This window comes from Pelmatolapia mariae, linkage group LG23, assembly GCF_036321145.2.
Source record: "Pelmatolapia mariae isolate MD_Pm_ZW linkage group LG23, Pm_UMD_F_2, whole genome shotgun sequence".
Taxonomy (NCBI): Eukaryota; Metazoa; Chordata; class Actinopteri; order Cichliformes; family Cichlidae; genus Pelmatolapia; species Pelmatolapia mariae.
In genome coordinates this window covers 49,832,257-49,847,055 of record NC_086246.1, presented here as the reverse complement: position 1 = coordinate 49,847,055, position 14,799 = coordinate 49,832,257, and the positions used below count along the sequence as shown (strand labels likewise).

The 14,799-nt window shown below is 42.4% G+C and overlaps 1 protein-coding gene across 1 annotated transcript in view; it reads left to right on the top strand.

The window, feature by feature from the left end:
* The first annotated feature begins 907 nt into the window (after positions 1 to 907).
* The window catches only part of acbd6 (acyl-CoA binding domain containing 6), a 30,127-nt gene continuing 16,235 nt past the window's right edge, over positions 908 to 14,799 (top strand). Inside the window, exons 1-6 of the mRNA XM_063466592.1 lie at positions 908 to 1,375; positions 1,578 to 1,642; positions 2,083 to 2,179; positions 7,791 to 7,864; positions 11,469 to 11,574; positions 14,492 to 14,581. Of these exons, the coding sequence (XP_063322662.1) occupies positions 1,097 to 1,375; positions 1,578 to 1,642; positions 2,083 to 2,179; positions 7,791 to 7,864; positions 11,469 to 11,574; positions 14,492 to 14,581 (711 nt within the window). The 5' untranslated portion in view covers positions 908 to 1,096. The remainder of the gene's footprint in view (positions 1,376 to 1,577; positions 1,643 to 2,082; positions 2,180 to 7,790; positions 7,865 to 11,468; positions 11,575 to 14,491; positions 14,582 to 14,799) is intronic.

The following is a 14,799-nucleotide window of genomic DNA, read 5'->3' as shown; positions in this document are numbered from 1 at the left end:
CGAGGAAAGGCTGAGGTGTGCCTTATTATTACTTAAGAACTAGGAAATAAACTCGACTAGACATCTTGTCAAATGAAACTGCGAAAACAAAAAGTACCATCCCATTTTGATCCACCTTGCCATACCACCTGGAAAGCATCTGAGCAACTGGCTTCATTTGTTAGCATGACAATGACCCCAACCTCACTGCTAATGCAGTAAAAGCATATCTGGACAGAAAAACATGGACTGGCCTTCAACATTATTGAAGCAGCGTGACAGAGAAGAGAACAACAGGCAGCCAACATCCAAAGAAGAGCTTTGAATGTCCTTCAAGAAGCCCGGAGAACTATTGCTGAAGACTACTTACATGACGAGAAAGCTTACTACAGAGATTTCGGGCTATGAGGAATAACTGTGTTCAAAACAAATATTGACTTTCAAAGTCATTAGAATGGAACAGACTTTGTTTTTGCCTTATAGGCTTTATTTTGATTTATCTTTGTAGATTTGTTTAATCAGTTGTTGTACCCATTTCCAATTTTCCAGCAAAATATAAAGAAATGGGTTAACGGCTGTCTCGAAATACAGTACTTTACGTAGTTTTTTTTATTTGAGGAGATTTCAAGAAACATTTTTCCACCCAAAGTATCAACAAACCCACTGCAAGCTACTTTAGCGCTTAAGTTAGCCAGATAATATATATTATTCGGTGTCAGCTGACCTACGATAACGTGACATGTACACAGCAACCAGAAAAAACTCAAACATTTTATTTTCATTTAGAAAATATTTAGTTTTTGTCTAATCATTCATAACAAATATACAGAAAAGCGCGTGTTCGCGTGTTTACTCGCACCAGAGTCGGAACCTTTCTTACTAACAGCGATTTTTTTTACCGGCGCTTTTAAATTGACAGTACCAGACACGGACCAACGGCAGAAATAGATCCGACTGTCGCGGATTTGCTACGATAACGGATTAAAATCCAAGTCTTTGCTGAAACACTTTGCAGACATAATATAAATAACAGGCAGCTGCTCTCCGTACGCTTCTCCGCGTTTCTCACGGAGATCCGCGGCTCTCGTCGTTTGAGACGCTATAAACAATAATAACAATGGCTTCTGGTTCGCCGTCGTCCTCTCCGGACACCGCGACGGGCTCAGGTACGGATCCAGCCCGGCCCGACACAGGAGAGCCTCTCGGTGGAGCAGGCTCGGACTCGGATTCAGACTTGGGTTTGAGTAAATTTGACTGCAGCGCCATGGAGGTGGGGGACCGGCTGGAGGGAGAAGAGCTGGAGCGCGAGTTCGAGTCTGCCGCCGACCGCGTAAAAGACTTGATACAGACGGCCAGCAGGGACCAGCTGCTGTACCTGTACGCTCGCTACAAACAGGTGATTGTACGATTAAATGTCACTGTGCGTGTGTCGGCCACACTCGAGCCTTCAAGTAGTTGCACCACGCTGCTTTAGACGGGACACCCCCCACACGCCATGAATCTCAGCATTTATGTGACTCCTCTGGTATTTAATCGAGTCAGGCTCACAGCTGCAGGTGACATTAAATCAGATATGTAATGTGATTTTGTATCTATAGGTCAAAGTGGGGAAGTGCAATACACCAAAACCTGGTTTCTTTGACTTTGAAGGACAAAGAAAATGGTAAGTAGCCCAGATTTCACTTTGCACATATTTTAAAGCCTTACAGGTCAAGTAAGTCAATTCAATTCACTTTTACTTAAATGGCACCAGTCGCCTCATTGTAAGCTAAAGAACCTTCAATAATAAAAAGAAAACTCCAACAATCAGACGACCCCCTACGAACAAGCACTTGGCAACACTGGAAAGGAAAAACTCCCTTTTAAACAGGAAGAAACCTCTGGTAGAACCAGGCTCAGGGATCCATGTTCAGATGCTTGATGAAGAAAAATGTTTCTGCTACTTAAAATAAACCACTATTCACAAACAGCCCGTCCTCTTGCAAAGTATTAAAATGATTCCCCCAAAGTCAGTGACTCTAATATTTCTATTTTCATGTTTTAGTTCACGGGGTGTGAAAATCTTTAACAGTGATTACTTTGGTAATTGTGATATCATAACAGGCAAGCCTGGAAGCAGCTTGGAGACATGGATCAGGAACAAGCAATGCAAGAGTATATTTCCTGTGTCAACATCTTAGACCCTGAAGGCAGCACGAAGGTAATTCCTGAGAATTTATTTTTAATCCACATTTTGATTCTAAACTGACGCAGAGATGGGTTAATGTTCTTAAGGGGCCATACGAGAAACTGGGACTGTTGTGGAGGGTCACACCAGTAAAGAGATCAAATTAACATTTTTATTACAATGGATCTTATGATAACATAGATTATAAAACATTAATTATACATTTATAACAGTTCATTTGCTTTCAGCTCAGCCTTTACTGCAACAGTTTTCTTCGTAGTAATAATTTGATTTTATGGAAGATGGTCCTTTTGTAGAGAATGGTAATTGTTGAATGTCAGTGTTAGTATTGCCATTCATCATGCTCCTTATGACTTTTATGGTCTTGTTTTTGAATATATGTAGAAAGAGTTTCTGGTTCTCGTCACTTTAAACATTTTCTGGTTATAGACTAATGTCTGTAATTTCTCAGTCATCCAGGTCATGGTAGTCTGAAGTGTTTGAAAAGAAGGTAACTGAACTCTTTGCTTCTTGAAGATGTTTCCCCTCCCATCCAAGAGGCTTCTTCTGTTCTAAAACAAGAGATTTGAGAGTTTCAGGTATCTGACCTCTAGAAGAGGCTGCCCTCTTGGAGGTGATAGTGATCCCGTGAGCCCAGGTGTGAAAAAAAAGGTGTGGGTCATTGTCACCAGGGGTCAGTCACAGTGGACATAGATGGGCTCCTGTACTCCTTTCTCAAATAATCTGTGAAAAATCTGAACATTGGCATCATTGAAGAGTGTCCCTTCCCCTTTAAGAGAAGGTGTACAGCTGAGTCTTGTCCTTATGAGGTGACTTTCTTGTTGTGCCATGCGTCTGTGGAGTGTTGTTTCTCTTATGTAAAGGTCCGAGCAGTCCTCACATGGTACACTACGCTGTTTAGCTTGTGTTCGGGGGTGGACCAGTTTTTGTCTGAGGGTGTTGCTGGATCAGAAGTGCACTGTGATGTTTATGCATAGAGAAAATTCTGAGTTACTTACCACATAAGGAACGACAACGTCATTCTGTTTCTTCCTGGTTCTTGTCAATTTCTGACCTTATACACCTGATAACAAATTCTGGAAATGTACATGAACTAAAACAGACCTTTAAAGGTAAGATGTCTGAAATTAGGATAAAAAGGAAGACAGATATACAACAGAACCATCCGTGTCATTGGTGTGAAGTACCTGGTGTTTACCAGGAGGTGTCACTGTCACATTGTCATTTTGTTGAAACCGTGTTGCTGCTCATTTTCTGCACATTTAGAAAGGAAAATGAAAACTTTGCGCAGTTTTCCTCAGTGGCTGATTTTTTGGAATAGTAATTATTTAAGAAATGTTCATATTAAGGCTGTTGGGATGTGCTAATTTGTATAGTGACTGTTTACATCTCGACAGACTCTTTTCTTAGCTGTGCCATTAAGGGGTTGCTCTTTGGGACAACATTAGGTTTCAACACCAACCTTGGATGGTTTGCAGTAATGGAGTATGCTCGTCATACTGATAAAGCACTTATTTTTATACTTTGTTTTATATATAATCTAAAACTTGGAATGATAAAGTTTGTAGCAGCAGTGAGTGAGCACCAGTGTCACAGTTTAGTCACAAAGGGAAGTGTTTACACTCTCTGATAATCTATTAAAGTCACTGTTAGATATTGATATCTACAGATATATTAGATATCTTCTTTTAACAACAGTGTGTAAACATCTGCAAACTGAGGAGACCGGCTGCTGGACTTTAGGGAGAGGATGTTGTCCCATTCTTTCATTCTGTTTGTTTGTTTTTTGGCTTTTTTTTAAACAGTTCAGCAGTGAAGAGTAGACTAGAAAAAGGGGGAGAGCGAGCAGGGGAAGACACTCAGCAAAGGGTCTCACTTGTGTCTGATATAAGATTCTAGCTGCTCAGCGGTCCTGGGTCTTTGTCATATTCTTCATCACATGAAGCTCCAAATGTTTTCAGTTTGGGAAACATCTTGACTATAGGCAGGCCTCTTCAGCACCTGGACTCTTCTTAGATCAGCATCGTCTTCCAGAAATATGCACGGCCGTCCCTGAAAGAAGCTCATCTGGATGGGAGCATGTGTTTCTATAAAACCTACATGCACACCTTTCAAAGCACCCATCAGTACTGAAATCCTGAAACGATCATGTTCCAGAGGCACAAATGCACCCGTTACAATCACAAATGCAGGATTTTGGTCCTGCTCCTCTTTAGTCCAGAGGACAGCGTGTTCATGTTTTCCATAAATAATTGCAAGTTTTGATCAATCTCACCACAAAACAGTTTTACACTTTGTTTCAGACAATTTTAAATGACCTTTGGCAACGTTTCTGGATCATGTTCACATGTTCTTCGTATGATAGAGCTCTGACCTGCGTTTGTGGATGACATGGTGAACATTTTATTTCTGTAACTGTTCCTGAGCCCATGCAGTGACTTTAATGACAGAATCATGCACCTGAAGATCACAGCCATGCAATAAAATGTTCCTCCAGCTGTTTCTTTTAAATACTACTCACTTTTCCAGTCTTATGTTGCACTCCTCAAACTCTGAGACATGTTACTGCCATCAGATTCAAAATGAGCTCATATTTTACACAAAATAGAAGAATGTCTCAGTTTAAATATTTCAATGTTTTCTATATTGGATTGTGACTAAAGTATATGTTTGAGACTTGCAGATCATTGATTCTGTTCTCATTTACGTTTAACACCGCATCACGACTCTCGTGGAACTGGGGTGTCATTTTTATTGTCTTTCTTTGAGATGAATGGTTTGCTGTGTTCGTGATACACAGAGCACATGTGAACATGAGAGAGAGTGCACGCTTTAAACAGAGGGATGGGCACACAGTCACATATGCACAGCTATAACTTGGCTGCAAAGCAAAGGAACACTGAAACATTCATTTTTAAAGGCAGTCTGTGCTACTTGCTCTTTTTCCCCATTAACCCCCTCCCAGTCTTCCAGTCACTTTGCTGCTCCCCCACCCCCCATCCATTCATTTGTGTCTCCCAAATAGCATCACTGTCAACCACATATCCCATCCTGACACGTTTCTCTTCCACCAAGCTGTGGGGCAATACTCGCTGACTCTGCCCTAAGCCACACAATACCAGGGCTGGGCCCAGCAAAAGCACCGCTACCCTGCCTGTAAAGAACCTGATTCTATTAGTGTTAACAAAGCGCCATAGCATGGCAGCAGCTATTCTTTTGGAAGCACAGTTAAATGGTGTAAGTAGGAGTGCATAGACAGAGAAGCAGGGGAGAGAATAATAGCCACAGTTTGACCTCTGTTCCTGTCTCAATTGTTGAGCAGACACTGCCTTTATATTGCATTATACTGCAGAGGAGCAGGGCCAGTGCATCAGCGAATATTCCGAGTTTCTGAAGTGAATTAGGTTGTCCCAAAAGTGCACGCACTGTTTTGCTTCGCTTGTCATGTTCTCCCCACTCTGCCTATTTTCTGAAATCAGATTTGTGTGGGCTCTTTTGTGAGTCAAGGTTGGCCCACAAAGAATAGTCTGGGTAATAAAGTCTTGGCTGAGCTGAATGTAATGTGGGATCACATGAAAACACAGATGATTAACAATAGTCACAAAATTAAGACATGATGCATTTAAAACTGTTGCACATTTTGTTGGCCATTTATTACCAGTGAGGTCATGTCTGAAGCCCCCGAAGAGTCGTTTCAGATTTACACCATCTGAACTGTTTGCCAGCTTTAGATTCTCAAAGATTAGAGGTAGGAGCCTGCTTATAGAGAATCGATGGGCCCAAAACGTTTGTATGGGGTCCATACCTCTGTCACTGGAGAAGGAAACCAAGGCTGGTAAACTGAGCTAAAGAAGGCTGGGTGCTTGAGAAAAGCTCTGACTGCACAACAGGTTTGTACATTCACCCATCATTCCTCTGAATCTTACGTTTTAACAGTTTGTATTGTGGGTGTTTGATGACTTGGATAGCGTTTTATTTTTGGGAGGTTTATTGCCCCCCAAACAACATTTCTGTTGTTTTAAAAACACATTTGGGTCAGTTTTGTTGGACTTAGTGTGACCTTATGGCAACAATAGTAACTTATTGGTATTCCTCTCAGGGTGTCTGTAGCTCAGGAGGCAGAGGAGCTCATCTATCAATTGGAAGGTTGATGGTGAGATTCCTGGATGCTCCAGTGTGCATGCCAAAGTATCCTTGGGAAAGATACTGAACCCCAAGTTGCCCCAAGTCTCCGACGCATCCAGTCTTACTCAGTGGCTGTCCCTTCCTTTGGGTTTCCACAAAAATGTCAGCAAGCATGGCAGCTTCAGCGGCTGTTTTAGGATTAGAACATTCCTAACTATTGTTCCTTAATTACTTCACCAGTTTCCTGCACTGTTTCACTTTTAGGCTGAATCCATTTCCCCACACAACTCCTTTACCCTCCCAGGATGCTCCCTGGGACTCTAATCAGGATAAATATGAAGGAAACTGAAACTGAAAGTTAATAAACATTCACATGAACAGAGGCACATAATAGGTAGAGGAATGATGCAGAAGAACCAGCCTGAATGTGATCATGTCCAGGCAGCTGCAATTCTCCCAAAGGTAACAAGGAAATGCTCAATATCATCTTCAGTTTATGTTTGTAATATTGGCTCAGGAGAGTTACTGACCTGACTCTGAAGTTAACTTCTGGTGGGGATGTAGCTGGACCTGTGACGTGATCTCCATCATCAGGAGCTTCCAGTGGGTCTGGATCGGTCGACATGTGCTCAGTGAGAGGAGACGTGCAAGTCTGCATTTCAGTGTTACTGCTACATGGTGTCCCATGAAGGTTTGCAAGCTCCCAGCCAGTTCTTTCAGTTTTATCTCTTTGATATCTTCTCCCTCATCATCAGCCATATTAGAAGCTCAGGTCTCCACATGCTTTTCACTAGCTGCGTGATCCTCACCTATTCTAGTCTCTTATCTCCACAGTGCATGTCTCAAAAGAAGTACAGGAAGGGAGTGAAAATTAGAAAGAAAAACCTGGTTTGTTGAAAAAGGCCTGTGTCCTGAGGTGACTGATCCCACCACTGCTACCATATGTGAGGAACTGAGCTGGTTAAGCGTTGGGCTTTAATAATCTTTAATAATGCACAATTTAGACACGTGGGGAGGACAAACTCTGACACACTATCTAATATCAAAAAGCACAACAAATAGTTAGTTTAATAGTTTAAATTAACAGAAACCACATCCCCCCCTGATGTGGCATCACTTGGTATGTCCCAATCAACATGTTCCAAAACACCTGTATTTAATTGGCTACCTTTCATGGCAGCTGTTTGGTACCAGCAGATCTCTGCCGCTGAACAGACCACCATCACTGGTAAAACAAGCAAAAAAAAAGAAGTAAATTAAGAGTTGTTGTAAATATGTAAACACACCAATGATAACTAAATGTACTTCAACAATACCAAATAAATGAGTGTGATGTAGGTGGTTAAATATGTGTTTGTGTATGCGCACCAAAAGCAAGAGTACTCAAATATGCATGCTTTGGGTTTACTGCATTTATTGTTGTGTGGCTTCAGCCGCAGCCAACATGTGTGTGTCACCGTTGATGACATCATTTCTCATTGTTGTGGTGTTGTTACAGGAAAGACGAGGAGCGGACAGGAGAACAGGCTTCGGAGCAGCAGTCAGTTCCCTATACCAAGAAGAGATGATCAGGTATCTGGATATATCAGAAATGAAATCTACTGACATCTTAACACAGACTGTTTCAGAAGCTTGAACAGACTCATCTTTTTCCTCCAATTGTGAATCGCCGCTTATTTAATGCTCAGGTCAAGTCGGTCTAAGTCTGGCATTGTTGATGCAGTATTTGATTATATTCAACAGACCATAACTGCAGTTCAGGCCCAGAGACGTCATCCAGTTATGATTTATGTTAATGAAACACATTCTCCATTTACTCTTGCCTGGCAGACCTGCTCAAGCTTAAAAACCCCATCCTCATTTCAATGAAAAAGAGCTCTATTGGAGATGAAAATGAGATGTGTGATTCCTGCAGGTTTTCATCATAAATGGCTGTATGTGATTAGTATGCACAGTCTTGGGTAGAGGCGGGCTCCCTTTTTTAATTATGGATTTATTTTTTTCATTTTTTGGGTCGGGGTGGGGGTGATGGAGACGACCCGGGTACAGCAGAGCGAGGAGGGTGAAGCAGGTTTCCCAGAACAGCGCTCCTCTTGGTGATATCCAATAGCAACGATGCCCCCCATGGGAACCAGGAAGGCAAAAATCTGCACACTTGTGCACGCATAAACATACAGTCTTCACTATACGTCGCTACAGGTTTTCATCCAGGTCCTTGCACAACCTGCCAGAACTGTCACACTCACTGCTCTGCTGCATTTCAATTTCCTTGTGCTCACACAGAAACGCACGTGGATCCTCTCCATATTAAACAGCTAAGCACCTGTTAACCAGACAGTTAATTGCATTGCTCGCTGCTCATCTCGACTTCGGAGCGTGTGTGTGTGTTTGTATACGTGTGTGGAGCGTGCATCGACAAAAGCAGGATTGATTAGCGATATCCCTGGACTACTGAGCTGATCACTGTGTGATTGAGGAGCCTTTGAATGCTACACTTGTAATTCTCTCCCCCACCCTGAAAAAGGATTGGGATAAACAATGGAGGCTTTGTTGTCCGAACACTCTGCTGGAAGCCGAAGCTGAGTTATTCGAGTTTCTCATACTTCCGTGGAACTCTGCCTCGTTGAGAGGATCGACCAGGGCCCTACAGGGAATGTGATGACAGATTGTGTAGGTGTATGTGTGTGTTTGTTTGATGAATGGTGTGGCCATGGTGTTGATCAGTGAAGCTCAGGCCAGGTAGATGAGTGTTCTCCACCACTGTGACCAGTTTAGCCTGATGGATGAAGGACATATCTGCCAGTACACCAGACTGGACACACACATGTGAGCACGTAACGCTCTCACACACAAACACAAAACCATTGGTACCCCAGTGATGACAGAGTAGCCTGTGACCTTCCCAGCATGCTTTGCGGCGCTGTTGATGTCATGTCGTTTATAGGACCCACATTAATCATTAGTTTGTTTATCGCCTGTGTGTGTGTGTGTGTGTGTGTGTGTGTGTGTGTGTGTGTGTGTGTGTGTGTGTTCAGTGTTAATGGAAAGGATCAAAACGAAAAATTTTGTGCTTTCCTTCCTTCGTGAGCTTTTTTTATTTACATTTTTAATAACCTCAATCTAACCCTTTAGCGGTCTGCATGCACACATGCAGGGTTCGCTTGTGCTTTATATATGTCAAGCAAGCCCCGTCGACCATCGACGAAAGACTGATGAGTCGCCCTATTGATTAGTTGCCGGGGGAGACGGATGGCGGCCACACATCAGGGACATTTGGGGTCAGCGTGCCCATCAGACAAGGAAGTAGGTGGAGCCCAGCTTGGTGCCTCATGAATAAACATAGCAGTGGTAATCAGGACTATGCAAATGAATGTGCTCATACATAACCTGTCTGTGATAAAAGTGTAATGAGTTATTCATAATTCACCAAAGGCTGATGAGAAGAGGGAGGTGATGGGAGGCAAGGGGATGAGAAAGGGAGGAAGAAAAGGAAGTGCAGAGGAGCATTAAAGAGCAAACTGCAGATACAACTTCCTTTGTATTTTGCTGTGTCGGATTGGGAACGAACTCGAAGCATAGATTGTGTTGATGGCAAGTCAGATTTATCTCCCTGATGTTTGCTGTGCAGGATCTTTAGTGTGTACTGGATCTCTGGTATCAAGATTGTGATACTGTGGCTGTTTTCATACATGAACTGCAGTCTGAAATTTTAGGACACCACACAGGAGAGAGCACAAATGTCAGAATCAGTCTGATTGGATGGTAAACGGTCTTTAGCTGCCCGATTTCATGGTAAAACGTGTGAAACCTGTCCGATAGTGAGGATACTCAAAGAGAGGAGCTTATATTCTGCCGCGTTTGTTTGCTAGGGTTGTCCTGTTTCCTGTGTGGTCGGTCCAGGCAGCTGCCTCATTCTTTAAAACGCTGAGCTCGTCATCTCCTCTGTGCCAAATGTGAAAGAGGACAACTTTGAACGTAAAAATCGTTTCTGACACTCAAGTTGCTTTTGTGCTTGAATTCAACCAAATCTGCATCACATTTTTAACAGAAGACTGCTTTGGTTGTATAAGATGATACCTGACTGGGTCTAACTCAGAGGAGCTGTAGCTCAGGAGGTACAGCAGGTGTTCAACTGATTTGGAAAGTGGTCTGACTCGTTCCCTTGGTCCACATGTCTGTGTTTTTTGGCCAAATGCAAAATCCTCAAGCTGTATTTGTATGAGTGCTTTGAGTGATCAATATGATTTTTATTTATTTTTACAAAAAGCACTATATGTACCCGTCCATTTAATCGTGAAAGCACTGCAGCCACATTCTGAGGTAAAAGCCACCCTTATTCTTCAGGGGGGGGGAATGCCCCAAAATGGGGTGTGTGTGTGTGTGTGCGCACTCTGGGACTTTTGAGGCCCAGTGCAGCAGAGCGAGCTGGCGTCGGAGACAGGAACTGGGGGATTTGCCTTGGGGATGACTGACTGTGTGGGAGCGGTAAAGCGGCAGGTATGCAGGGTTTCCTGTTGAACAATAGAGCACTAAATTGAATTAATCTGAATGGCCGGTATGGGCAGAGGAAAAGGAAGGCGTAAAGCTCTAAATGAGATTTTGCCCCTTCTCTCCCCCTCACCCAACATCTCTCCTCCACCACTGCACCCTCTTCTCTCCCAGCATGCACTCCTGTCCCCAATGCCAAGAGGTGATTAGAGACACAGAGAGATAATTAGAGGTGGGATGGCTCTCTGTGTGCATGTGTCATATGCCAGTGCTCCCGAGGGATCTGGGACGCGTGGCTGCTGCTTTTCTATGAGAGATGTTATCTGTGATTTCTGTGGTTGCTTCACTATGCTAGCTGCTACCATTACCACTAATGTGACAACATGTTGCTTGTGTGGTGTACCTGTACTTTCCATTTTGAAGGACCGCACGATGAGCTACACAAACTGCTAATGAAAAGATTTTTGCCCATGGACGTAGTTTCAGTTCCATCTTCCCAAAATCATGACCAAAAAATTGAATGGATTTTGGTTTGTGGTGCTAAAGGAAAGGGCAACATTTGTTTCCAGAAACCTGCTTTGTGCACACCAACCCTAACCTAATGAAATCTCAGTTAAAGTAAAACCATATTAATAATTATAAATATTATGGTAACTGATAGTTGTTCATTTCCCCCCCATGTTCTCAGGGAAGAGGATAAGAACATCTTTGACTACTGCAGAGACAATAACATCGAATACATCACCAACGCCATCACCTCCCAGAACGTGGACGTCAATATAAGGGATGAAGAGGTATCTGCAAAGCTCAGTCACACTCTACTGGTTGCATGATTGACTTGACAAAGTGTTACTTGGCAGTACTGTAGTTTTCATACATAATGCAGGAGGACAGACCTATAGTAGCAAATTAAAATCAGAGCCCAGAGTCAGGAAGAACTTCATTGTATGGCTAACGTGTCTGTGCTGAATCTGTAACAGCTGCATGGCTCTGACCCCTTGTGTGGGAGGGGAAGGTAAAAACGATCAGACCCGTATCATGAAAAATACAGGTCACTGGGGGAACAGCTCATACAGCTCACGCAGCCGTCGTTACATAATGGTTTCAGTGATCTGTGGCCACACGCGGGAATCGCTGCTCTGACTGAAATGCGTAAATTGTATGAGCGGCTATTAGCATCAGGAGGTGTTTTCTGGATTGACCCTGAACTCCATTCATCTGTCCTTGATTGGTTAGCATCCAGGCCAAATGGCTCACTCCCAGCGTCTTTCATCACAGCCGCTATTCAGATAAACAGGCAGTCGGCTGGTGAGTTCACAGTCAAAGGCCAGATGGCTGAAGGACCTCAGTGAGAATGCTTTGTGTCCCCAGCCATTGTTGGCCTCTTAGCTGTAATTCAGCTTGCTGGACAGGAGAGGGCAGTAGTGAAGTTTTCTATTGGCGAGAAGCGATCATTTGCATCTGTGGCTCAGAGACAGAAAGGCTGTCTTCCCAGCACTCACTGTTTGGGACAGTGATCAAATACCCACCTGTGTTACACATTTCTAGTAGTAACCAACAAACAAAAGCTCTATCTTAGAGCTCAGACTCTAAGGTAGAGAAATTTAAAAATGCATCAGAACGTGTGAGGCGAGCTCATCCTGTCAGAAGATTTTTTTTCCTGACAGCTGTTGGGATGTGAATGTTCTCCCTTTCTGATAAAATTCAGTGAAAATTTATTACTAGATAGAAAAATGCCCCCCTAATTTTTAGTTATGTAACACGTTCAGATCATAGTTGAACCAAACCAACTGACAACTATTTGCAGTTTGGGTAATCGCCATTTATTCATCCAAACAGATCACATGTGGTGTTTTTGCTTCAGTTCTGATCCAGAATATCTGTAGATGTGGAGCAGACTACATTAAGAACGGCTTTGAATATAATAAAAAAAGCTCCATATTTAAAAGCTGCATCTGTGAACATATTATAGTCGTGTTTATATAAATCAGGTTTGTCTTTAAAAATGGGAAGATTTTTTTTCATCCAACAGTATTTATCTAAATTACAGTTGAGTCACTCTGAGTCAGCGTGTCAGGAATTGGAGAACTTTTTATGTGGCAACGGTGAGCTGAGAATGTAATTTATAGTTGGATTTTCACCACATTAAGAGGTAGTGTTACATTTGGAGATACTTGTAGTGTGAGCATGCTTCAGAGCATGTTTGAGGGGACAAAAGCTCCACTCTGTTCTCAACAAATAACCAGCGTACAGCATATTTGTCTTCTAGGAAACACTAAAGGCTCCTTCACAATCTCTGCAGCTGAATCTCAATATCTTGTGTAGCTCTGCGTTAGCTGCTGGGGCGGTGGGGTAAATGTTTTGGATACTGTGGTTTGTGTACTCAAATATGCAATAGGTGTTTATTGGGACTAAGTGTATAAAAGAGGATGAGATGGAGGACTTAAGCAAATATATGCATGGGGTTTTTTTTGTCTCTCTTCTTCCTTTGCTAATGTCTTTAACTTTTTGCAGAGCTGCACTTAGTCTCCACACCGGTCAGGAATTTAACCCATTTTGATTAGAACAAAAAAGTTTTCACTTTGACCTATCAGAGCAGAGCGCCAGCACAAATGCGGGTTACCTTGTTCAATAGTAATATATTAGCCATGATCAAAGGTATCGCTTCGAGGTTTCTGGGGGAAAAAGTAATGAAATTTTAAATTTCACAATTTTTTTTTTTCTTTTTTCTTTATGGTTATTTTGACTTCAAACATTTTTGGCCACATTTTAACTCAAATATTCATATTGTGATTATGACAGAACTTAAATATCCAGTGCTGCCATGATGATCTGCAAAAATACTCTTATGGCTATTTCACATCCAGTTTGGAACAAATATTGTGTGCTGTTAAAGTCCTTCAGTCTTCACAGCATGGTTCTTGATTAGAAAAAGTGATAAACTGCATCTGAACTCTGGAGTTGCAGAGTTTGTGTAATGTCCCACTGGAACCTGCACACTTTGGTCTTCAGTGAAAATGTGGGCAACAGTCAGCAGAAGCACACCTGAGAGAGGGAGAGAGAGGCCAACTTATTGGTATTCCAGCCCAGCTTCTAAGTATCCATTTTAACATGCAGCCATGGTGATCAATATAATTTAAGCAACAGAATTGGACTTGGAGAGTTAGCTTTACCTAATTGGCCTCACTGAAAAATGAGGTTGTGTGGTTTTATTAGAGCAGGATCTTGGACCTAAGGAGAGGATGGTGCATGAGTGTGAGAAAGGGAGGGAGAGAGAGAAGGGAGGCTACTCATGTTTTGTGCACAGCATCGCATCAATCAACCTTTGCAGCATTCTGCAATTTGCCTTGAAGTCTTTGGACTTTGCTTCAACCGCGTACAAGTTTGGCCTCATACAAACACTTGTATGCACAAAGTCCACATGTCTCATCACTCTATACTCGGCTCATTATGGACCGGTCCAAAGGCTCTGATTTCTGAATGGGCATTCAAATCGTGTTTTAAAGCTTGATTGGCTTATTTTTTTTCTTTGAGGTAGACAAGGAAGAGAGGTGACGAGGTGTCTTTGTATCAAGCCTGCTTGATTTGGTCTGACCAGACGTGACACTGAGAGCGTCACGCTAGTTTAAACACATCTTGCCTTTGGAAGTTTGGTCATCCCTGCATGTCTTTGTGATGTTATAGTACACCAATTATTTCTTATTTTTGCAGGGCCGGGCTCTCCTGCACTGGGCCTGTGACAGAGGCCACAAGGAGATGGTGTCTTTTTTACTACAGCACAAAGCAGACATCAACATTCAGGTGAGCAACACTTTTCCTTGTTTTATATATTCTAAAGAAAGTGTTTTGATAGTAAAAATCTCCTTCAAGTCAAATGCTGCCTAAACATCATCACAGTTACTATGTGATGTGAGAACTCTACTTCACACTAAAGTTCTTCTGAATCTTTGTGATCATTTAATATTAGACTGCAGTCTTCATGCCATCATCATCATCACAGGAGTCTTTTTAACATTAAA